The sequence below is a fragment of the Sesamum indicum genome, linkage group LG3, assembly GCF_000512975.1.
Source record: "Sesamum indicum cultivar Zhongzhi No. 13 linkage group LG3, S_indicum_v1.0, whole genome shotgun sequence".
Lineage (NCBI taxonomy): Eukaryota > Viridiplantae > Streptophyta > Magnoliopsida > Lamiales > Pedaliaceae > Sesamum > Sesamum indicum.
In genome coordinates, this window is record NC_026147.1 from 5988207 (window position 1) to 6011839 (window position 23633).

The 23633-nt window shown below is 36.4% G+C and overlaps 4 protein-coding genes across 9 annotated transcripts; 3 read left to right on the forward strand and 1 right to left on the reverse strand.

The window, feature by feature from the left end:
• Positions 1108 to 5590, reverse strand: LOC105157349 (probable ADP-ribosylation factor GTPase-activating protein AGD15). 2 transcript variants are annotated; one of them, XM_011073752.2, is made up of 10 exons: positions 5485 to 5590; positions 5067 to 5144; positions 4362 to 4420; positions 3989 to 4079; positions 3251 to 3305; positions 2883 to 2973; positions 2552 to 2732; positions 1910 to 2087; positions 1561 to 1669; positions 1108 to 1436 (listed from the first exon to the last, which is right to left on the reverse strand). In XM_011073752.2, coding segments are annotated over exons 1-9 (747 nt in total). In that variant the 5' UTR covers positions 5497 to 5590; the 3' UTR covers positions 1108 to 1436; positions 1561 to 1667. The 2 variants fall into 2 exon arrangements, with proteins under 2 accessions (XP_011072054.2, XP_011072056.1); XM_011073754.2 differs by lacking the exon at positions 5485 to 5590 and adding an exon at positions 5211 to 5467 and having other exon boundaries at positions 5067 to 5105.
• Positions 6418 to 10546, forward strand: LOC105157350. Of its 4 annotated transcripts, none has more exons than XM_011073756.2 (9): positions 6418 to 6507; positions 6688 to 6735; positions 6823 to 6892; positions 8122 to 8212; positions 8296 to 8357; positions 8720 to 8994; positions 9069 to 9099; positions 9177 to 9308; positions 10196 to 10546. In XM_011073756.2, the coding sequence occupies exons 2-9, from the start codon at positions 6688 to 6690 to the stop codon at positions 10375 to 10377; spliced, it is 891 nt and encodes a 296-aa protein (XP_011072058.1). In that variant the 5' UTR covers positions 6418 to 6507; the 3' UTR covers positions 10378 to 10546. The 4 variants fall into 4 exon arrangements, 3 of the variants coding, with proteins under 3 accessions (XP_011072058.1, XP_011072059.1, XP_011072057.1); XM_011073757.2 differs by having other exon boundaries at positions 6440 to 6555; XR_002286718.1 differs by having other exon boundaries at positions 6453 to 6603; positions 9181 to 9308; positions 10196 to 10332.
• LOC105157351 lies at positions 11215 to 20682 on the forward strand. Of its 2 annotated transcripts, none has more exons than XM_011073759.2 (10): positions 11215 to 11335; positions 11653 to 13263; positions 13367 to 13730; positions 15076 to 15160; positions 15412 to 15468; positions 15550 to 15609; positions 15685 to 15903; positions 17834 to 18075; positions 18160 to 19378; positions 19878 to 20682. In XM_011073759.2, the coding sequence occupies exons 2-10, from the start codon at positions 11739 to 11741 to the stop codon at positions 20394 to 20396; spliced, it is 4290 nt and encodes a 1429-aa protein (XP_011072061.1). In that variant the 5' UTR covers positions 11215 to 11335; positions 11653 to 11738; the 3' UTR covers positions 20397 to 20682. The 2 variants fall into 2 exon arrangements, with proteins under 2 accessions (XP_011072061.1, XP_011072062.1); XM_011073760.2 differs by having other exon boundaries at positions 19858 to 20093.
• LOC105157352 (pentatricopeptide repeat-containing protein At2g13600-like) lies at positions 20785 to 22990 on the forward strand. Its single transcript, XM_011073761.2, has one exon. The coding sequence runs from the start codon at positions 20986 to 20988 to the stop codon at positions 22795 to 22797; it is 1812 nt and encodes a 603-aa protein (XP_011072063.1). The 5' UTR covers positions 20785 to 20985; the 3' UTR covers positions 22798 to 22990.

Consider the following 23633-nt stretch of genomic DNA (forward strand, 5'->3'; position numbering starts at 1 on the left):
CATATATATATATATAGACAAAGAAAAAGGGACAATTAATGATGTTGTTTGCACCACCACTGTAAGAAAAAAAATTAATAATTCATTATTAAAATAATTACATTAACATCATCACCAATAATCTATAGTAAGTGATAATACCTATATTATTTTATCATAACATGGTTTTAAAATATTAAAATATATTTAAGTATCTAATGTATTATTTTAGAATTAATCTTATATATATATAATTTAATATTATTAGTATGTGATGATGTTTACTAGTGAGAAGATGATGGAAAAAAGAAATACAAAGATACGGACTCTGCTTCAATTTTCAGTGGCAAAATTCCAATCCATCCCTTTTAGACAATAAATAATTTCTATGTGTGTGTGTGTGTTTTAAAATAATAATAATAAAGATTAAGTAGTTGATTACCAATTCAAGTGATGAATATGATTCAGCAATGTGATATCACTTTGCTATGTCTAAACACATCATCATCATCTGTTGTGCTTCTCTTCCTTTTTGGTCAAAATATACACTTTTATTTTATTTGTCTTCAATTTATAAATGAGAATAATCAAAGACTTAGAGGGAGTTGAGTCAATCTTTAATCCTTTTAGGTGTACGCTCACCTCATTCTATCTAACTCATTACAAAAATTATGTATGTAACAATTTTTATATCTCCAAATTATCTTTCATACTAAATTTATTTCAACTGTTGGATCGCTTATGATAAGTTCTTCTGCTAGTAATAATTCCATTTGAATACTATTTGAGTAGATGATACGAAATCATTTTGTAAGTATCCAGTGAGTTATCAAAAATACTGCATCAAAGTTATAGGTTTTAATCAAATTGAGTTATCACCTGTTGAATCATATATGATAATATTCTTTTTTTTTTTATTGTTATTTACACCCACGTACCTAACACTTGTACAAACCCAAGATTCAAACACGACATCTCTTATAGAGAAGTCTTGTGCTCGAATCTTTGGACTGTTTCTGACAACGTTACAGTCCCGTTGCAGTAGTATTCAAGTGGATGGCAACAACATCATTTTATATCTCTATTGGTTGCTAGGTGGCAAGAAAGTTGGTTTCTAAGACAAGTTCATACGTGCTATAGTCATTTACTCAGTTCCTTGCAGAATTTAGTGCCCATCTCCACTCACTGTCCCAACAATGTGAAAATCAAGAAGAAAATGGATAAGGTAGCCAGGGAACATAAGCAGATCAAAGACTAGCATTGTGGTAAGAGAATGGATATCAGCATATTCTACAATTTTAAAGTAGAAACAATTTTCATCCACAATGTATAAGAAAATTAAAAAGATCCCTAAACATGTTTTTTGGGACAACCACTGAGATCTCTAATTCCACTGGACTAGCCCAACTCAAGTCCAATTCTCAGTTCATCAACTCCTCAACGTTTGAAGTTTTAACCTGCACGACAGCGCCAAGGTGACATAACAAAGAACACAGTGTTACTCAAAACAACGTTGAAGAAAATTCCTAGGTTCTAGGATGAAGCAAACTCAAGAAAACTACGTTTATTTTGAAGATGTACCTTTTCTATAATGTCAAGAGTTGCTACTTTTCTCCCCATGAACTGCAAAGTATGCCACTGAAGAAATTCTCAGAGATAAAAGAGATCTCCTATGTTTGGTCATCAGCTCCTAAAACCAAATTTAGGTCGAGAAAAATATATCATCAGCACAGTCTTCAAGTAATGTAAATGGAATATCAATGTTGAGGAGATTTAGGTGTCTACCAAAGTTTAACTCCAATCATTGTAATAATTGTTAAAAAATACGCATTTTCATGCATATTTCAACCATTGCATGTATACATGATTTATCAAAATTCTAAAAACCGAACAGGATATTCAGAAAGTATGCTGCTGCGATTGTTCTTACACTCAAAAGTTGCCCAGCGTGATGGTGGCACAACTGTCCGTTCTTGTTTTGCATCCGATACGTAGAGCAGACTGAACAGATCCGTAGTAGCATCGACATTTTTACTAGACATATCGTTTTCAGCAGTAAACCCATTTGGGGGAGCTGAAGCCACGTCGCTCATCAAATCTAAAGAAGCCTGGTTAACATGGAAAATATTTCATATCATGCTCATGCCAAAATCAGTAGAAATCGTAAACAAAATTAGAGTACTAAAGTAACCAAGTGCTGCAGCCATTCAACCATCTATCATTAGTTTCCTTATGCTAAAATATCATCCTTACCTCATTCAAATTCTTCCTATTCTCATTGTTGTCTGTACCTTGGATGCATGTTTAAATGTTGTTACTTACACTTCTACTTAGTATACTATCTGGAACTCTATCAGTTGAATATCGTTTAAGTTAGTCAACATTTATTGATCAGATCAAGTAAACCAAAAACCTTTGCAAACTCACCAGTTCTCCCCCAGATAATATGTGTAAAGGAAATTATCTAATTAAGTACCACGCAGTTCACGGGATTTAACGACAATTGTTGTACTGATTGTTTCAGAATATGTATTTCAAGCAGATACATATAAGCTCAATGATTAAAATATACCCCACGATTTCGTGCTGTGGGAGGCATTTGGGCCAAGCCCTTGGAGAAAATATCTTCATCCAAAGAGTACTTTCTTGCTTTTTTCGGAATTCCTCTTCCAGAGGGACCTACAGATATCTCTTGGCTGACTTCAAGTGCTGGTTGCATGGACGTTTTCGATGCCCATTTTTTTTGCACATACCTGGAACCAACAATTAATGTAGTAAAAAGGAACCAAACGTCAAAAAATCAAAAGAAAAAAAATGTTTTCAGAGTTTAGAGCTAAAAGAAGGCACACGAAACAAGAAACCATGCATTGTACATTCTTGCAAAAATTTGAAGATGTAGTTACTTGGCATTAATAAATTTTTCAATGGGATTTCGGTCAAAGTCTGGTGATAGTTCTGCTTCCCAGTAATCATTGGACTTTTTGTTCCCCATCACTGCATGAAAAGAGCAAAGAAAGAATTATTGCAATACTGAAATTATATTGATGTTTCCATACTTGTACAGCTTTCTGGATGTCTGTCTCCAACAGTTGATATTCTCGCTACATTGGGTAGATATAAAGATTAAAGTTTAATGAACACATTTTCTTTTCAGTTTCAGCTAGTTTGTCTTGTAACCTTCAATTGATCGTGAGTTCTGAGCTGGGCTTCATAAACAAGTGAATATGCAAAATCCCAAGCTGAATTCAGTTCATATGTAGACTTGACTTACTCTGCATAAAAACAACTTGTTCGGGAAGCCATGTGTCCAAAGTGGTAGACCGTACCTGTTGTTATGATAAAATTAAATTCAGGCAAATGCAGAATAATATAAGAGGCCAAAGTGATATATTTCACTGAAGACACACTATATTACACATTTTAAAGTATGGGAAGTACACAGAATAAAAAGGAAATGACTGCAAGATAGCATAAACTTGTAGAGGGACTTATTTGAGGTGGATTAGCACTCTTCTAGTTGTTCTATAGAGTTAAAAGTCTCCTCTTAGTTAAGAGCATATGCCAAAAGTGAATTCTTATTTTTAACAGTCAATATAAGCATTTAATTATAATATCTAATGAGAAAGGGTAAGCGGAACATCTTATTTTCAAATAGGTGAAGTAATAACATTAATGGACCTATATATATATGTGAAGAGAAACGAGAAAGAACAACGAGAGGTAATATGGCAGATTTTTTATAAAGTCACTTCTTCAGTTATTTCTTAAGAGATTTACCAAATTCAATGATCCCAATCGAGTTAGTTCTTGATCAACATTTGAAAATGTCATGAGGTAATATGGAACTAACGAACATCTAACTTGTGAAAAGTTTGCGTGGAATCATTAAGGCCCAACCACCACCCCCCTTCAATAGTACTTTTAACAAAACTAGATCTGATAAGTAAACTTCAGCTAATAACATCCATTGCCATAACACAACAGGCCATCTAGGTTGAGACATGCAAACCTTTGAGATGTGTACTCCCAGACTCCGGTGTATTCCAGAACATTGCATGCATATAAATATTCCTAGGTTGATACTTGCCCATCGTGGAGCCCTGAAATAACAGTTGAGAGTTACTCGTATCACATTAAACATCAAAACTCATCATAATTCAATCCCAAGCCTAGTGGAATGATTGAACTACCATCAAATGGCAGAGTACAGGGATGGAGCTAGATACTTTAACTAACAAAGAGATATTTTTAACTATATAAAAAGATAGTTGAAATTCATTTATTTTTGGGAGGAGGGTGCCTCTGCCAAACCCTTTACAGCTCCATCACAGGCAAAGTATGATATTGATATGGCATGTCAGAAATTGAATGGAGGGACATACCTGCTCCGGCAATCTGCACATTCCCTGTTCTCTGGTAGCTTAACGAGACCCTCCAATACCTAAAACAATTTCCCGAGAGAATAGCAAAGAACACACATTAAGAATACATTTGAATGAAAGGATGTGGATTTGAGGGAGGAATTGAAGAAAGATTTTCAAAATGACTTGGGTATTTAGAAGAATTTGAAATCCATCAGTATTTTGCAAAACATAATTTAAAATGAGAGTTGAACATTTAAAATCCTTTCTAATACGGAATGATCCAAACAAATCCAAAAGATCTGTTATTAGTGATTTGAAATTCCAATCTTAGACTATATCAATTCGAACATAATATACAAGTATTTTCAATCTTGTGTCAATAAGAGTGTCATATATCATGATCCTTGACAATATTTGATGTAGACAAATATCACTAATATTTTGTGTGTGTATTCAATAGGTTCCCTGTGAATTAGCACAAGAAAAGAAAAAAATTCAAACTTGGAGTGCTTATTTATTTCATAGTTAAGTCAATCATATTCCATAAGCTGAGAATAGCGAAGATTTGTGGTTTGGTCAGCTTCATTCCTTTCCCCTTGAAATGGGAATGAGATGTTTTTTGGAGAATCAAACAATTGACACAAATCGTTCTTCTGCATATTGCACATAAAAAATGAAGCAGAAATCATGAATGGCAATTGAAATGAAGAAGGGGGTGATGACCTTGGTGTGCTTGGCATTAAGCTCTTTGGAAACAGACGCCTTCTCATTCATGGCTCTCTCTTTAACTTTTCCCTTCTTCTGCAACGAACGATTTTCACACACAACAACGCAACACTCACAACACCATACTTTGGAAACAGACGCCTTCTCATTCATGGCTCTCTCTTTAACTTTTCCCTTCTTCTGCAACGAACGATTTTCACACACAACAACGCAACACTCAAAACACCATAAAAAAAAAAAAAAAATTCAAAGCAAAAAAGCACAAAAATGCGACGCACACAACACAGAGATAGAGAAAGAGAGATAAGGGAATGCTCTCTGTCTCTGTGTCTGTGTGTTTTTTCCTCTCTTTCTCTTTCTCTTTGATTTGTTCGGAAAGGATTAACTATCTAACAAGGAAGCCTACAATACATACATATATACACATATTCTGAGGACGGCATCTTCAACTCCAGTTTTAGTTCCTTCAACTTCGGGAATATGTCTTGGATCACCCTCACCCTCACCCTCACCCTCAAACACCAGCACCACCCTCATTTTATTGTCTTTTATATATTTATTTTATTTATAGAGTAGAAAAAATAAATAAAAGAAAAACTATTTTTATAATTATATACAAAATTTGTTATTTAAATTCATTTTTTTTTTTAGTTTTTTTCCCTCTTTTAAAGCTTAAAAAAAAATAGGTGCATTGGACAAAAATTTAAAAAATACCACAAATAAGAAGAAAAATAAGTTAACACATCCTACGTAGGTAAGTAATATTTTATAAATAAATTAAGATAAAATATTTATATAAATTTTGAGAAAATTGCAACCAACTCTCTTGTGATATCACAAATGAGTAAATTACTCCCTTATGAAAAAATAAATAGCAATTTACCTCCCTGTATTTTTTTAAAATACAAAAATTTACCTCTCTATGTTTTTTTAAATGAAGCAATTTACCTCCCTGTATAAGGAGGTAAATTGCTTCATTTTAAAAAGTATAGAGGGATAAATTGCTATATTTTTTTCATAGGGAGGTAATGTGTTTATTTTCAATATCATATAGGGGGTAAATTGCTATTCACCCTATAAATTTTTGTAGATTAAAAAAATATATAAATAATGTTGAAAAAAGAAAAAATGACTATAAAGGTAGTTATTAAAAATGATAATAGACTAAGAGAGTTAAAAAAATAGTTAATTATTTTAAAATTATAAAAATAAATGATAATAAAATTAAAATATATAAACCATTTGGATGGTTTGTAAATAAAAAAAGGTTAGAAATTGTGACTTTATTCTGAATATTAAATTGGAATTATCCCTTTATTAAAAAAAAAGTGTGTATATATATAGAAAGGGGGGCGCAGGAGAAAAGAGTTTGGATTCAAATTATCTCCGCCGCGAAAACCCTTCCCACATCAAATTCGAAACTTGATGCGCTGTTCAGGCCTCTCTCTCTCTCTCTCTGGAGCATTTGTTAATTGATGTAGAAAAAGCATGTTTTACCTGTCCTTCAGCATGCTTTAAATTCGTGATGCAGCTGGTGTTTTGAAAATCTGAGTTCGTGGAGTTTTTGTGCTCTCGTTTCTGATCTGAATCTCACTGCTTTTTTTGTTTACTGATTTAGATGGAGGCGCTTTACGCCAAGCTCTACGACAAATACGCCAAACTCAAGGTCTTTCTTTGTTTGGTTGTACCCGTATATGTGTATATTGTGTTCTGGAGTTGAGGTTTTTACTTCCTTTTTCTTTTTTTCTTGCAGAAGGACAAAGAATCTCAGTTTGACAAGCTCAATCATGATCAAGAAGTGAAATTCTTGAATTATGCCGCTGGTATGGTATCGATGTGGACATTTTTCCTTGTTAAAAGCTCAAGCATTTTGTGTCTCGCTTTTGCAAGTTCAAAACGTGAAATCCATGAATTGCAGTTGTTGCCCGCTTTAAAAGCTCCATGCATTTTTTGTATGCTTTTGTGGAACTTCAGTCCCATAGCTGCTAACATGTCTCAGTTTTTGTGCTGACATGTGAAATCCCTATACCATGTTACTTTATAATCACTATTGTGCTCGAAAATGTATAAGATGTCTTACAACCTCTGATTGGGTAATCGCGTCCTGCTTTCCTATATTCTGGTTGAAAGGGAAGAAGAAAGATGAGTTGTGTGTTTAGTGGAATGTCTTTGTCTGAAGAAAGAATGCTCTATTAATTTGCTATTGGACAATATCTCTTGTAAATAGTTACACCCATGGGTTCAGATTTGTATATAATCATAGCTCAATGTTGTGTATGTGTACTTTGTGTATCGATAGTTCATGACATAACTGCAAAAACAAATAGTGTTTATTCTTTGTGACTCTGTCTCAACCATTGCTGGTCTTTTGGGATATTACTTAGCTTGGTGTTTTATTGTTTTGCTTCTTTAGATGCAATTGAGCACATTATGTGGTTATCTGGGCATTTGCAGAAATTGGATTACCTTCTTTGTGATAAAGTAAATTAGTCTCTTGAAATTGGATCTAATGCTTGAATGACTTGGCATGAAGAAATCTGGATAAGCTCCTACTTTGGGGATTTTCTAGGGATCGCAAATATATTTTCAACATTGTTGAATTATGGTCTTATAAGCTTGTATGTTCAAGAATGTTTTACCGATTTTTTGGTTATAATTTATTGGCCCCTGGTGCTGAGTACAGTGTTATTCTTATTTTGTCATTGATGTGCTCCAGCATCTATGTTTGTTGTTAGATTTAATTTGGGAACTTCGTGGTGTATCATGGAAACTGCACTATCATACATAAATTGACATATCCAGTAGGAAAAACATAAACATGATTGACATATGCACATGTATCCATCTTTGCAGATTTGGCACCTATATTATGTTTATTTGGTTTCTGATTCATATTTCTATTACAGCACGATGAGTTCCACTTGTTAACTTTTTTCACTATCAGATGATAATTTTGTATCATATAGTAGTGTTCTTTTTTGATTGTGGGGTTGAGACCTCTTCTGATTTCAGTAGAATTTGTCTTAAATGCTTGATATATCCTATAATGCAGCTGCAGATGAAATGATACAGTACTTGAAAACCGAAAATGACAGGCTACAGGGACAAGTTGATGAATTGAAAAGCGAACTGGCTTCTATTAGGTATGCATCTGCGGCAATCATGAAATGGATTAGGTTCTTGAGTTTCTTCTGAAATGTAAACCATACAAATTGTTTGGATGCAGATCTTCTAGTGACGAACAACATATTCACTACCAAAAGCTTTTGATGGAAGAGAGCCAGAAGAGTAAGGAAACAATGTCGTGTAAACTATAGTTTGTAGTGAAAGTAGGTCTCTATCTTCTAATTCCTAATGGTAGTAGTATTGAGCGCTTCTTAGTTGCACAACTTTGGCTAAGGTAATGAGGGATGTCAATCTGAGAAGTCTACCAGTCACACTACATCCATCATGGGGTGGTTATCATGTTATGGACTTTGAATATTTTCCTTTTGACTCCTTCTGCCTCCTTTCTAAGTATTTCAGCCACCTAAATAGAAACGTCTTGCTTGCATAGTAACATTCTTTCATCGCTTGCTATTTTTCCTAAGTTCCATAGTTTACATGCCTGAAGACAATACCTCACAATTTTGCTTCCTATAATCCTTTAGATAAGGAACTCTCAGAAGAAAATGCTAGGCTTCAAAAGCTTGAACATAACGAATGTTCACGCTGTACTATGCATGAGGCAACTGTACATGGACAGCAAAATTCATGTGAAGATACTCGAGGAGATGAAAGGCCTGATAACTCTGTAATGGAGTCGATTAAAAAACGTAAATTTGTGCATACTCCTGATCGCATGATTGATGTGGAGCCTGACCGTCCAGCAGATCAACATGTTTATGGGGACAAAGGCAGTGGCATTCCTCCAATCACCAAGCAGGTTTTTAACTTATATACTTTTAAATTTAAGTGTACATTTTCCTTCTTGCCTGACTTTGATGTATTATGGTGCAGCCTCTTTGCTGTCAGAAAAAGATTAGTTCAGGTATGTGATGAAAGGGAACATATTCTTTTCTCTATCATGCTTCATCCCATGATTCTGACTTGCTGTTCTGATGGTAGGCAGCGATGCCGCAGGCACTAGTTCTGTCAACTGCGTGTTTCAATACCTTGTTGAGTTTGTAGTTGGCATGAAAATCTCCCCTCTTGCTCAAAGCAATGAACTATGTATACTGGCGCATCATCAATCAAGTGGTAATATTCATTTCCAACTTCATGAAATTTGTTTCAGTTTATGGTTGGCATGAAGTTGTCTCATTACTGTGAATTTAGCCTAATACTCATATCCTAGGTGTCTTTGATTCTCATTCTGTGCTGGTTTGGTGGTCACTAATGTTTTTCTATTCAGCTCTATCTACTTTTAGCATGACACAAGGGTTATAGAGACTTAGAAATGATTTGAATTAGAGCATCACTGCAGTTCAGCTACTGCTTTTTGATGGTATAGTTCTGTAAAAGGCATTTGAGCTCTTGATTTTCATACTATAGTCTCAACACTTACCAGTTTTACTGTTTCCCAGTACATGAATAACCTTTGAATCCAAATTTCTGACTTCAAGATGGGTCTGGAATCAAGATGATTGAAATAAGTATTTGTAATGTTTTATGGTTATGGACCCTGTGGGATATCATGTATAGTTGTTAAATAGAGTTTCTGTTGTTTTATCTGGGGGTTAAGTGGAATTTATCTCCCTTTGATATGTGAAGAGCAAATACCTCATTTGAAAAAAGAATTAGCAAATTAGTCTCCCTGTGTTTAAAAAAAAAAAAGCAAATTACCCCTATCAACGGTGTAGATAGGACGAAATTTACTTCATTTTTCAAAACACAGAGGGTAATTTGCTATTTTATTTTTCACAGGGGTTTTTTTACTCATTTATAATATCACAGGGGGTTAAATTGCATTTTTCCCTTTTATCTGGCGTTACCAAGTGAAACAACCTATTGATTTTGCTCAACTTCCATCAAACTAATAATACTAGGTACTGGTATTATGGAGATGATGCTACTTTGTTTGATAATCGTAGTAGACTAATCGTTGATTGCTTCATGTAGTTGAAAAAGATGGTGTGTTATTGCAGGTTATTCTTTCAGCCTGACATGGATAAATACTGGAGGGGGAGAAGTAGAGGTAGTATACCGTGTGTTGTCGTTGGGGACATTCGAAAGAGTTGCACCAGAGTGGATGAAGGAAACGCTGATATTCAGCACAAGCATGTGCAATGTCTTCTTTGAGAGGGTTTCCCGTGTTATCAAAAGTTAGCACTGCTATGGACTTGTTATTTTAATCCTCACCATTGGCAATCATGTTCCAGCCCTAGATAGCATCTTCATTGTACTACTACTAGGAATCACTGTAATTTCCTCACTCACTCTCTTTCTCTGTATAACCCATATCTATGATAAAGTTGGTCTCTGTTTCTTCTGAGTAATTTTTGTTTATATAAGATTAGATATCATAGTCTCATTTTTTGTCAAATTATGAATTTAAAATCTTTTGGTAATTATTTTGAATTATTATAAATACTAGTTAGAACTTTGTGTATTCCTAAAGAAAAAAAAAATAAAAATTATGAATGATTTTATTTAAATTTTGAAATATAAAAATAAATTTAAAATAATTAATAAGAGTAAAAATAGAGAAGTAAATCGAATATAAGAAATTGTTTTGCAAACTAGATTTCTTTAGAAACATGATGATCAATGGTACACTTATCTAAAATAAAACAAAAAATAGAAAATAATTTTATGAAGTATTATTAGATATGAAAATAAAAATTTAAATACACTCAATTATCTAAATTTAAATAAAAATTAAAAAGAAATATTGTATGCAAAAATACACGCTTATCTGAATAATATAGATTTTTAACTTGGAATAATAAAGGGAGTGGGACTAACTAAAATTAATAAAAGGGTTAGATAGTGTAATGTAAATGGTATCTCAAGTTCACTTATTATTATTATACTAATTATGAATGTTTAAAGTTGAAACAATAATGGGGATTTGGAGACATTGGGCCCATTTGATTGCTAATTGAAATGAGACTCTAAAGCCCAAATACGTAGAGAGAAATAGGCCCAACTGACAATGTACTCCGACTCAGCTCAAACCAAGTGGAAGATTGGGCAGCAAATAAAAGAGAAAACGAGAAAAAGGACGACGACGGACACATGACGGGGCAGTTGCTGCGCCTCCTCCTACGACTTCTTCGCCACCGGTATGTCGCTTCTTTTTTTGTCGCGCTTGCTCACCCCACCGCCTACATGTATATGGCATTGTCAAAAGCAGTTTAATTGAAGATGTTTCTGTTGTAGACATGAATAGCATTTTATGTTAGGGCACTACATAACCGATAATTGTTTCATAGGATTAAGTTTTGTATTTTTAACTAAAGGTCTGGAGCTGGGTATCCGCCCTCGACACAACTACTACACCGGTTTCTTTTATCTGAAAAATGTGTTTCTTTTCCCTAAAACATACGAATGAATAATCAATTTGAGTTCACTTGTAACTGATTGATTATTAATTATGCAGCCAGGACCAATTTGTGAAATTTATTAGAGAAAGATTTTTGGATGTGATGCATAGTTAATAGCTTCTGTACCTATCCTTTCATCAAAATGGCCGGTTATTCGACTTCAGTATCTACTGAAGATCAAGTCCCGAATAACCGAGATGATCTTCCTCAGTATGGCAACTTGCCTAAAATATCCGAGCAAAGCCCTTTGCCACATGAGAATGAGGTGGCGGAAGAGGACAAAGAGGGGGATTGTAATGGCTATGAGAATCTGCATGAAGAAGATGACGAGGATGAAGATGCAGATTTCAATCCTTTCCTCAAAGAAACTAATTCTGCTGAAGCTTCTTCAAGCCTGAGTTCTGAAGTTGAAGACTTCGATACGGATATTGCTGATAGTAGCGAAAGACCTTCTCCAATCTTTGAATCCAAGGAAAACCCCAGAGACGCTGCGAAAGATTGCCATACTAGTGGAAATGCTAAGCATGGTGAAGAGACAGTAATGCAAAACTCAGTTTCTTCTGGAGAAGTATGTGGAAAGAAGGCTGACATAACTCATCCTACAAATGAGAAAGATTCAGTATTTTGTGCTGAATCTGAAAAGGTATTGCTCTGTGACAAGGAGAATGGGTCGACCAGCCAGACAGATGTGAACAGTGCCACACATTCCAGGAAGCCAATGGTGGATATGGATACTGAGGGTGCCATCTGTATGCGGACAAGGGCTCGTTATTCTCTTGCAAGTTTCACTCTTGATGAACTTGAAACTTTTCTTCAAGAAACTGATGATGAGGATGATCTTCAAAATGTCGATGATGAAGAGGAATACAGAAAATTCCTGGCAGCTGTTTTAAGAGGTGATGATTCCCAGAATTTACAAGAGAATGCAAATGTTGATGATGAAGATGAAGAAAACGATGCTGACTTTGAGCTTGAACTTGAAGAGGCACTGGAAAGTGAACCTGAAGAGATTGAAGAACGGCGAATGACTAGGCGAAATAGACGCCAAAAAGCTTCTCTTGAGCACAGCAAGAAGATTTCAGGACAGTTGAACAGACCACTGCGGCCCCTCTTGCCATTTACGTCAATTGGATCTTTTTCAGCTTTTGATGGGAAACATCTCACCCAGAACATTGCTCCATCCTATGTGCCTCCTGTAAATAATGGCTTGACCTGTGGATTTACTCCACATCAGATAGGGCAGTTGCATTGTCTGATTCACGAGCATGTACAACTACTTATTCAGGTGTTCTCTATCTGTGTTCTTGAGCCTGTTAAAAGTCATATTGGTGCTCAAGTTAAGGAATTAATTGTTGAGATGCTTAGAAAACGCGATCAAGTATTGACATGGAGAACGGTTCCATATCCGAGCTTTTGCTTCTTACCTCCATATGTTCATCCATCAGTCCCCGATGAGCTTCAGAAAATGTTGCCACCGAATGACAGCAATAAAAGTGCAGAGCAAATGTCTGATGGAAGACACAAGCATCTACCTGATGAGCAGGCACGCACTTCTCAGGCTCTGGAATGCACCTCATGGGTGCCTTACATTTGTGGTCCTGTGCTGTCTGTCATAGATGTAGCTCCACTCAGATTAGTTGAAAACTATATAGATGATGTTACTTCTGGTATGCCATATTGCAAAAATGATCTGTTTGTTGTGCTTTCTGACCTTTGTTTGCTTCTTGTTCTTTATTCTAACTTGCATATTTCTGTAACATGTTTTGGCAGCCCTCCGAACATATGAACGGTATCAAATTGAACTTGGTTTTGAGAATCACTGTCAAAAGGAACCGTTGTTTCCTCTTCATAATTCTCCATGTTCTGCTGAATCCGATGTTCAAGGGGAACTGGAAAACACTCCCCCAGATTCCAGTGCAGTGCTTTCTTCTTCATCCAGCAATCAAATGCCCAAGAAGACAATGGCTGCAACTCTGCTTGAAAAAGCTAAAAGTCAGTCTGTTGCTCTTGTTCCCAAGGAGATTGCTAAATTAGCTCAGAGGTTTTGGCCCTTATTCAATCCTGTCCTTTATCCTCACAAGCCACCTCCTGCTCCGCTTGCTAATCGGGTGCTTTTTACTGATGCAGAGGATGAGTGAGTTGTATGCTTTCTTTTTCTTATGTTTCCTTGCACCATTTGAACATCCGTGAAATTCTGTATGATGATTTATGTATAACAAGGGATGGTGAAATCACTGCAGTTTGTTCACTCATACTGATTGAAGATCCACTTCATAATGTGTCAAAATAGGGTTTTAAACTTTTAGTGCTCGAGACAGGCAAAATATAATTTGTTTGCTCATAAATGATGTGATACTCGTGGTTTTGCACATGACATCTTTTGACCTTACCTATGAGATAATCTTGCTTAACCATGCTATCTGGTGAAGCATCAGGAGAAGGCCTTGTCTTTGAAGTGTGGATGTAGAATTCATATTAAGTTTCTACCAAACGGTCATCGTCCTACATATTTCTCATGGCTTCAATGAACTCACAAGAGTGAGTTTGTCCATAAGTTTAGGAGTTATTTTGTGGTGGCTCTTTGTGCTTTGATGTGGCCCACAGTGATGATGGTTGGTTAGTAAACCTTTCTTATTTCTTTTCCTGAGGTTTATCCAGATCCTCCTTGACAATGAGCTGCTGGAGACTGAATTCGGGCTCCGTTGGTGAAATAAGATCTGCCATTACCTGTTTCTGATTTTGAACCTGTGTCTTTTGAATCATATCTCAATGATAAAACCTTTTGAGAGTATCAATAATGAAATTTCTAAATTGATGGCATTGCTTAAATTATCATCCTTCTCACAAGGCAACAACTTAACAAGTTTCCTCAACTGTTTTTACGGGTGCATGTACAAGATGTAGATCTGGTAAGAGAAGGACATTTTCTGAGTTAATTATGAAAATGAAATAGTTAAATGCCACCTTGTTTCTGACCTCTCCATTATCATTGGCATGATCATAACCTTTTATTCATATCAATATATATGCCGTGCAGCTTCTAGTATGCAGGTCAAGATGGTTGAAAATATTTGCTTCAATGTTCTGTGCTCCTTCTCAGTTGGTTTTTCTGCGACCACGTCTGCATGTGAATCTGTAATTCCAGATTAGGATTAATCCAGAAGGACTCTCTCATGGTCCTATAGTGGCCCGGGTGCAGAGTTCTAGATTTTGAGACCCAGTGGCAGTGCTTGTGATTTTGACTGTCCTTGTAGATATGAATGAAGTGTAGAATCTTCGAAAACAAAAATATGTCCAATTCTTTTTCCTTGCTGTTATATGAACTGATAAGTGACAGAAACAAATATGCATTAGTACTTGTTCAATGAAAGTCTAATATAAAGGATGTTAGCTTGATTATGAAAATCTCCATTTCTCTTGTGCATGACAATTTCTTCTTCTACATCTCACAATTATTCCAAAATGGGACTTGTTTGCAGATTATTAGCATTGGGGTTGATGGAATATAATACTGACTGGAAGGCCATACAGCAACGATTTCTTCCTTGCAAATCTAGGCATCAGGTGAAGTATTTTAGTGTACATAAATTGAAGCCTGAAAATTTTGTGTCAGCAGTTTGATTATTAGGCATTGTGGGAACATGTGTGCCTAGAATTTAATGAATGTTTTCTCAAAAAAAAAAAAACAAAAAAGAATTTAATGAATGTGATGATTTTCATGTGAAGGTGATTGACAATTTCCTCTTCTTGTCTTGAAGTTCTTTGACAAGAAAAGTTCATTCTAATTCGATAAAGTGTTATATGCTGTCAAGCAGATATTTGTGAGGCAGAAGAATCGTGCATCATCAAAAGCGCCGGAAAATCCCATAAAGGTGTGATTATTTCTGATTGTACATCAAGTGCCTCTGAATCATTCATCATCTTAAAGAAAAATTGCTTGTTTTATCTTGTAGGCTGTACGGAGGATGAAAAACTCCCCCTTGACTTCTGAGGAGATTGCACGTATTGAACTGGTAAGCTTCAGTGATTAATATAGAGCAAAGTCTCATTACCATTCCTTTTCCAATCACATATCCATCTATATTCAGGGGTTGAAAAAGTTTAAGCTCGACTGGATATCAATATGGAGATTTTTCGTTCCTTATAGAGATCCTTCTTTGCTTCCAAGGCAGTGGCGCATTGCTTCTGGCACACAAAAATCATATAAATCTGATGAAAACAAGAAAGCGAAGCGACGCTTATATGAACTAAAAAGAAAAACTAGCAAGCCTTCTCCATCAAATTGGCAGTCGTCATCCGAAAAAGAGGTATACTTGCATTGGATTTCTGCTGTTGTAAATCCATGTTGCCTTTGGGATGGATTTCCTTTATTTGTAGAATAATGAGTTAGTTAGAAGATTAATATGCTGTTATGTTTTATCAATAATTTATTTCCTTCTTTTTCTTATATAACAATCATCCCACTTCCTCTTGCACAATGATTGATGCTAGGAAATATATTATTTTAACCAGCAAATCATCTACACATAATGGATCCTTTCTTCTGTACTTTGACATATTTGGACTGTTTGGTTTTAGTCATAATTGTCCAGAAACCACAGAGCTTCAAAATATTGTTTCATCTACCCTTTATGTTTTTATCTCATGGGTTCATGATAGTGTTTTTAGTACTTGATGTAAGCTCAGGCCTCCAGAGCATAGATATAGAATAAAACGGTCGCCTATGAGTTTTAAAGAACTTCTTAAATGCAATATTCTAGTCAAATTTATTCATCTCCTTCATCTATTTTCACCACATTCTAGTGGATTGTTAGCTGATGATGTTAATGTTATGTCTTTATCTGTTTATTGCTGGCTCACCTTGCTTTCCAGCTTATGGTTTGGCAACCCTGGTGCCACCAACAATAACTTTAATTACAGTGAGGTCGACTGCCATAAATAATGTACTTGCTTTTGATAGTTTAACTCAATACCTATAGGATTCAATTGAAGGTATCTGCAATTTCATGGATCTAGGTTGAGATGCTGTTAAGTATCAGCTGTTTCAATGTTTGCATCTCAAAATATTTAATGCATTTTGAAATTCTTCTAATAAAAATATCTGCAATTTCCTATGTCTCTAGAATCCCAAAGCTTGTTTCGACTATACAGTTCTCCTGTTAAACTTACTCCATGGAGCATGATAGTGTTAAGAATAATCGTTAGTGGACTCAAATACTCTCATTGTAGTGATTTTTATTTGTTAAAGAGACCCTTTTGTTTCTCTTGCTGCTGGGAACATGACCTGGATCAATTTGAATTTGATTTATCATGTGTCACTCGATTGTCTAAACTTTAAAGCCTATCAGAGGTTCCTCATTTCTCCCTTTCCTATAATGGTTACCCTCATATAATTTGCTAACAGTAGGTTTGTTCAGAGTCCAAACTCATGTTTTTCTTTCTGGTTTTGTTTCACGTTGTATATGATACCTGCATTGAGTCTCCAACAAGAGAATAGGTTTTGATCTGTCAATGCACATATTGGATGTTTTTTCAGGTCACATCTTAATCATAAACATAAGCCAAATGCTTCTGGACCATACACATACAGAATAAGATTTTATTGGGAGGAGGACCTGTTACGGTGTTTCTAGTCCTTGATCAATTAGCCGATGTTTTACTTAGTCTTTGGACCCACTTTCAGGTGTTATTAAAATTGGTGAACTACAGGATTTCAGCTTTCTGACCACAGAGAAGTCTCTTCTTTGTTTCCCAGCTGATCACCATTTCAGAGTTGATTCTTTCTTTGCCATTGGTTTCTGGATTTTTGCTGTATCATGAGATTGAAATGTAATGCTATTTTTGCTTCTTGCCTGGTTTTCTTCTGGCAGATTTATCTCTATTCTTGCCTGGTCTTTCTTTCAGCAATGCTATCTTTGCTTCTTACATGGTCAGGCCGATGAAGTAATTGAGGAAGTACGTGACTGGACAGACTGATATCTATGAGTTATAATTGACAAAATGAGTGCATTAAGGATAGATATTTCAAACATGGTTTATCTTAGTGGTGTTGTGGTTAGATAACTGGACAAAAATTGTGTATACTTTTTCTTTACATGTATGAAACTTTGATCTGCTTTCTGCATAGAATTTTGTACTTTAATCTTTGTGATGTTTTCTCCCATGAGTATAGAAATTCGGAGGGGCATTTCTTTCATTAGGAACTTGTATTTACTAAGAAAAACCTGTAATTTGTAGGGCGATAGCACCGATAATGCCGTTGAAGATAATAATAGTGGAGATAATCACATGGACAAGGAAGATGAAGCATATGTTCACGAGGCATTTTTGGCAGATTGGAGACCGGATAATAACATTTCTTCCAGTTTCTCCAGTCATCCGCCCTCTCAGGAGGGCTTTCAAGCCAGAGAACAAAATGATTCTTCTGGATCTAGGGATGTCCTACCCCAATACTGTTCCAAGTCTTCAGCTACCATAAGGTAAGACCCTGCTCCTGCCACTTATGTTTCTTGGATTTTAGTATTGTGTTCTTGTTGCACTAAACTGGTTTAGTGACCTTCAAGGCCGGCCCATTCTCAAGTAGTCCTGCGGCCATATCGAGCTCGTAGACCAAATAGTGCACGCCTGGTGAAATTAGCTCCTGATTTGCCTCCCGTAAATCTTCCTCCATCAGTTCGGGTTATGTCGCAGTCAGCCTTCAAAAGCTCCCAGGCAGCCGCCACAGCAAAGGTTCCTGGAATTGCTTCGAGAATTGGTGGTATGGTGGCAGAAAATCGAGGTCCACATGCTGGAACCACCACGAAGTCAGTAGTTGGCTCTTCTGTGACATCTGGACTGAGTAGGAATAACTATCTCAATATAACTGCTCCTTCTCAGCACGCAAATCAGTCTGAGGTCTTAATTGAGAATTGTGTAGCGGAGAGAGGTGACTCTGATCTCCAGATGCATCCTTTATTATTTCAGGCGCCTCAAGGTGGTCATTTGCCTTACAATCCAATGAACTTCAGTACCAGCACGTCTAGTTGTTTTACTTACTTGCCGGGGAAGCAACCACAACTCAGTCTGAGTCTTTTTCATAATCCTCGGCATATAAGAGATGCTGTGAACTTTCTTAGCAAGTCATCTAAAACTCCAGAAAAAAAGGCGTCATCTTTTGGCGTGCACTTTCATCCACTTTTACAAAGGGCTGATGATATGGAGACAGACTCCGTGGCTGCACATCCTGATGTAAGGAGTCCGTCTGGTGCATTATCAAGGAAAAGACAAACTTTAATTCAAAATCATTGTTCCTCCTCAAGTAAGACAGCCATAGATGGGAGTTCAAGTGCTTCAGATACAAAAGGGGCAAGCCTTAGTGGAAAGGTTAATGAACTGGACTTAAACATTCGCCTGACTTTCACATCGAAGAACCAAGAAGGTGTTGGGAGCAGAAATCTTACTCCATGTAGTGCTGGAAGATCCCTAAGCACTCCTGTGTCTGGAATCATAGAATCTGAAAGTGCAAAAGATTCTAACAAGAAGAGAAATTCAGGCCCGGATGGGGTCGGTGAGGAGCATGAGTCAGGTGTCTTTGCACTGGTTACATCCAGAAACAAAGGAAGTAATAAAGTCTCTGATGACATGCGGGATGAGTCCATTCATGAAATTATAATGGAACAGGAAGAGTTGAGTGACTCTGAAGAAGAATTTGGGGAAAATGTTGAGTTTGAGCGTGAGGAGATGGCTGATTCGGAAGGAGAAAGTACATCTGACTCAGAACAATATGTCAACATACCAAATGAGGTATTGTTCCTAACTTTGTCAATCAATTGACTCTAAAATTATGAGAGGAATACTTTTTCTTCAGTAGATCCGCGCCCTCTAATTTAATCTCCTAGATGTTATTTTTGGCATATCTAGTTTTGTTTCTGTTTTCTTGTTAGCTTAGATACAAGGGCTGCTAGTTTCTTCCAGCTTTTTGTCTTGCTTCATTTGCTTGTTTATTAGTTTTGGGACGGATCTGTTTCATAACATACACCTATGATTTATTGTGCTGTATACTAAGCATTTCTCTAACAACTCTTTTCTGATTGATCTTATTCTTCTTGCAAAAGTATTTCGTTCATGGAGCCATCCACTGTTTTTGTTGATCCGTTTAACGCTGCTTTGGCTTAATGGTAACAAATTGTCATAGTTCAAATGGCTGCTTAGATGCACTCCAAGGGCTCTATAGATCTCTGAGTTCTATCTTTACTTTAGTACATCTCACTAATTTCAAACAGTTTCTGCTAAATGTTTTCAGGAAGTGCAGCTGGATGAAATGGATGCAGATATTGATAATTGTCGGGAGGTAAATAGCCAGGACAGCCGTGTAGGCAATACATGTAGCACATCAGATGGGCGCTTGGTTGGATTGGAGTTGGCTGACAGAAGGGTTAATATCAAGCCCAATGTTCCATCTTTGAATCTGAATTCCTGCCCTCCAATTTCCCCACATTCGAACCCCAAGAAAGGTGTGGGCGGGTATGAATTTGGACCTTTTGGTACAACTGGAACATTTATCCAGAATCAACTTCCTGTTGGTTCAAAAAGATCTAGCAAGCATATAAAACCAGGTGCAGGTCATATGCAGAAGCGTGCTAAGGATGCACCAGATAATACCGGTCCAAGTTCTGGTGACGTCTTACCAAGAAACTCCAGAAAACGTGTCTGCCGATCAAATTCTACTTCAAGCAGTGGTGTGTCTGGAAAAGGAAATCCAAGTCCGAATATGGACACAAGTACAGAAAAGTTGAACGTTAATACAGATGAATTCGGTTAGGTGATACACATTTATAACTAATAGTATGTGAAGGATCAGGTTAAGGACTGCTGCAAATAGTCATTTAGACCTTTGTACTTAAGATTGACAAAATCATCAACTTACATCGTGCTTTGCCATTGTTGAACAGAGGGGAAAAGGGAAGGTTACGTCTTTGCGCTTCTTGGAATGGGGAAAGAGAAAAAGAAATTAAAAATGTGCATATCTGGGTAGTATAGAGTTTTAAATTGTAATTATCTGAGTTTATTGATTATTTTTTGTCATATTTAATTACTCGAACGTCTCTTGTCTTGTTTAGTTGTTATATATTCACGGAACTCTGCTATAAACTTAGCTATGTATTCCTCTCCACATTATTCTAATGAATTTTTCGCAGGTAAAATTGGGAAGTAATTGAGAGTTCAAAATGAAGCTTGATATACAGAATGAAAAGTCAATTATTAGTACTACCATTATGTAATAAGATTCTTTGGTGGAATATATATGCCGTACAATTGGGGTATAGTTTTAAGAAAATTGATCAATCACAGAGCAAATGTATGATTTGACCAAGTAACAATTTTTCTAATGTAGATGTAATCTGAAGTACATGACTTATTGGGCAAAATGTGAAAGGAGTATTTGTAGACACTCTCAGATAGGTAGCTATTTACAGAGAAACTTGAGACTGATGCTGGTTTCTCACCTCAAGAAGATTCATACTGTAACTAGCAGCTATGCCTGTGCTAGCATTCTGCGGGAATGCGTGCAGACTTTAAACTTAAGAAAAGCAAAAGCAATCCATGCAAACCTCATCAAGGGATCCACGTTTGAGTCAGATTCTTTGTTCATGCACAACCATTTGATGAATGCATATGTGAAATTGGGGGATGTCGAGAACGGTCTCCAGTTGTTTGAGGAAATGCCTGAGAAGAATGTGGTGTCATGGACGGTGCTCATTGCGGGATTTGTGCACAAGGGTTTTCCTACTAAAGCAGTTTCCCTGTTTTCGGATATGCACAGGAGTAGAGTTAGGCCGAATGAGTATACTTTTGTGAGCATGCTCCATGCGTGCTCTTTTGCAGAGAGTGTGGACTTGATTTGTGCCTTTCAAGTTTACGCTTTGGTAATTAGACTGGGATTTGTTAGTAATATGTATTTAGTGAATGCATTTTTGACTGCTTTGATAAGGCATGGTATGTTGAGTGAAGCTACGCAGGTGTTTGAAGGGTGTTTGGATAAGGATATCGTGTCATGGAATGCCATGTTTGATGGTTTTTTGAAATATAGTTGTGATGATATACCAGGATTCTGGCAAAGGATGAATAGTGAAGGGATAAAACCAGATGAATTCACTTTCGCTACTGGTCTTACGGGGCTGGCAGAACTATCCAATCTTGAAATTGGATTGCAAGCTCATGCACTCCTTGTGAAATCCGGTCACGGGAGTGAAAGATGTGTGGGGAATGCCTTGGTTGATATGTACTTGAAAAATCAAAGGCTGACTGATGGTCTTCGAGCATTTGAGGAGATCCCTATGAAAGATGTGTGCTCTTGGACTCAGATGGCAACAGGGTGTTTGAATTGTGGGGAGCCTATTAAGGCACTTAGAGCAATCAGTGAAATGAGGAAGGGTGGTATTAAGCCCAACAAATTTACTATTGCGACAGGGTTTAATGCGTGTGCCAACTTGGCAAGTTTGGAGGAAGGGCAGAAACTTCAAGGCCTTATGATTAAACTCGGGGATGATCTTGATGTATGCGTGGATAATGCATTACTCGATATGTATGCAAAATGTGGGTGTATGGATGAGGCATTGAGGGTTTTCAGATCAATGGCTGAACGTTCTGTGGTTTCATGGACAACGATGATTATGGGGTATGCACAAAATGGACATTCTGATGAAGCTCTCCAGATTTTCGAAGACATGAAGCTGGAAGGAGCAATGCCTAATTATATTACTTTCATATGTGTGCTATATGCATGCAGCCAAGGAGGACATATCGATACTGGACTTAAATTTTTTACTTCCATGAGTCGTGATTATGGTATTATTCCTGGAGAAGATCACTATGTTTGCATGGTGAATCTTCTTGGCCGGGCAGGACGGATTAAAGAAGCAGAAGAATTGATCTTAGATATGCCATTCAAACCAAGTGTTCTTATTTGGCAAACCTTGCTTGGTGCTTGTCGGCTCCATGGGGACGTGGACACAGCAAAACGTGCAGCAGAACATGCATTTGCTATCGATGAGAATGACCCTTCAACATATGTGCTATTGTCCAATACATTTGCTGAGTTTGAGAATTGGAGCAATGCGGGAACATTGAGAAAATGGATAGAAAATAGGAATATCAAGAAAATGCCTGGTTCCAGTTGGCTTGAAATAAACCAAGATCATTCAAATATATGGGGTTGCTAAAATGGACCCAACATGTGGATGTCCAGAACAAATTCCTCTATTGTATCTGTTAGTTAATTTTTTGAAACATGATCCATTTTTCTAAACTTGAACAAGTTGTTTCCTGCTAAACTTATTAGACATCACACTGTCAAGATACGAGGGTAGAGGTCTCATCTACACAATTGTAGGCCAACACCACACATAAATGGTGTTCAACACTTAGCATCATCAAGATATCACTCCATTAGTCAACTCAAAAAATGCAGTCACATACTTTTATTCAGACACAGATTAGGAAGAATTGAGTAGATACACCTTTTGTTCCATTTCTATTTCAATTATCAATTCCAAATTAATCTTGTAAGTTCTAATCAAAGATATTCGAATAGAACAAGTCTACATTATCCCCTCTTCAGCAATAGATGTTGATTAGCGGGCTTTGAATAGAATCTGATTACTATCAAATCCAAGCAAAAAAAAAAGAGAAAGGTACTTTGAAGGAACAAATCCAATGATTTTACATACTGAAGTTGCATTAGGACTAATGAACATTGGAACAAGTATTTCAAAATTCAAATCCATTTAATTTATTTGTCATTTTACTATGAGATCAAATTCTTTAATAATTATATAAAAATATTTTTCAAATTATTATGATTGACTTCAAAATCTAATCAAAATCTTTAATGTGGGAATGAAGGTGGTGGGTTGTTGGAGGACAGTGAGAAATGTGGAGATAGGGTTTTGGGGAAGGGTGAGAGGTTGAGGAAGTCTGCATTGTCGGAAAAATTTAGTCAAAATTTTTAATGGTGATGGGGATGAAGGTGGTGGGGTGTTGGAGGACGAAGAGGAAT

Coding starts and splice junctions, on each gene's coding strand:
- LOC105157349 (XM_011073752.2), bottom strand. Junction 2,974..3,250: donor ACAAGTTGTTTTTATGCAGA/GTAAGTCAAGTC, acceptor CTTTTCATGCAG/TGATGGGGAACAAAAAGTCC. Junction 2,088..2,551: donor CCACAGCACGAAATCGTGGG/GTATATTTTAAT, acceptor CATGTTAACCAG/GCTTCTTTAGATTTGATGAG.
- LOC105157350 (XM_011073755.2), top strand. Junction 6,736..6,822: donor ACAAATACGCCAAACTCAAG/GTCTTTCTTTGT, acceptor TTTTTCTTGCAG/AAGGACAAAGAATCTCAGTT. Junction 8,995..9,068: donor TTCCTCCAATCACCAAGCAG/GTTTTTAACTTA, acceptor ATTATGGTGCAG/CCTCTTTGCTGTCAGAAAAA.
- LOC105157351 (XM_011073759.2), top strand. CDS start 11,739: ATGGCCGGTTATTCGACTTCAGTATCTACTGAAGATCAAGTCCCGAAT. Junction 13,264..13,366: donor TATAGATGATGTTACTTCTG/GTATGCCATATT, acceptor ATGTTTTGGCAG/CCCTCCGAACATATGAACGG. Junction 13,731..15,075: donor TTTACTGATGCAGAGGATGA/GTGAGTTGTATG, acceptor ACTTGTTTGCAG/ATTATTAGCATTGGGGTTGA.
- LOC105157352 (XM_011073761.2), top strand. CDS start 20,986: ATGACTTATTGGGCAAAATGTGAAAGGAGTATTTGTAGACACTCTCAG.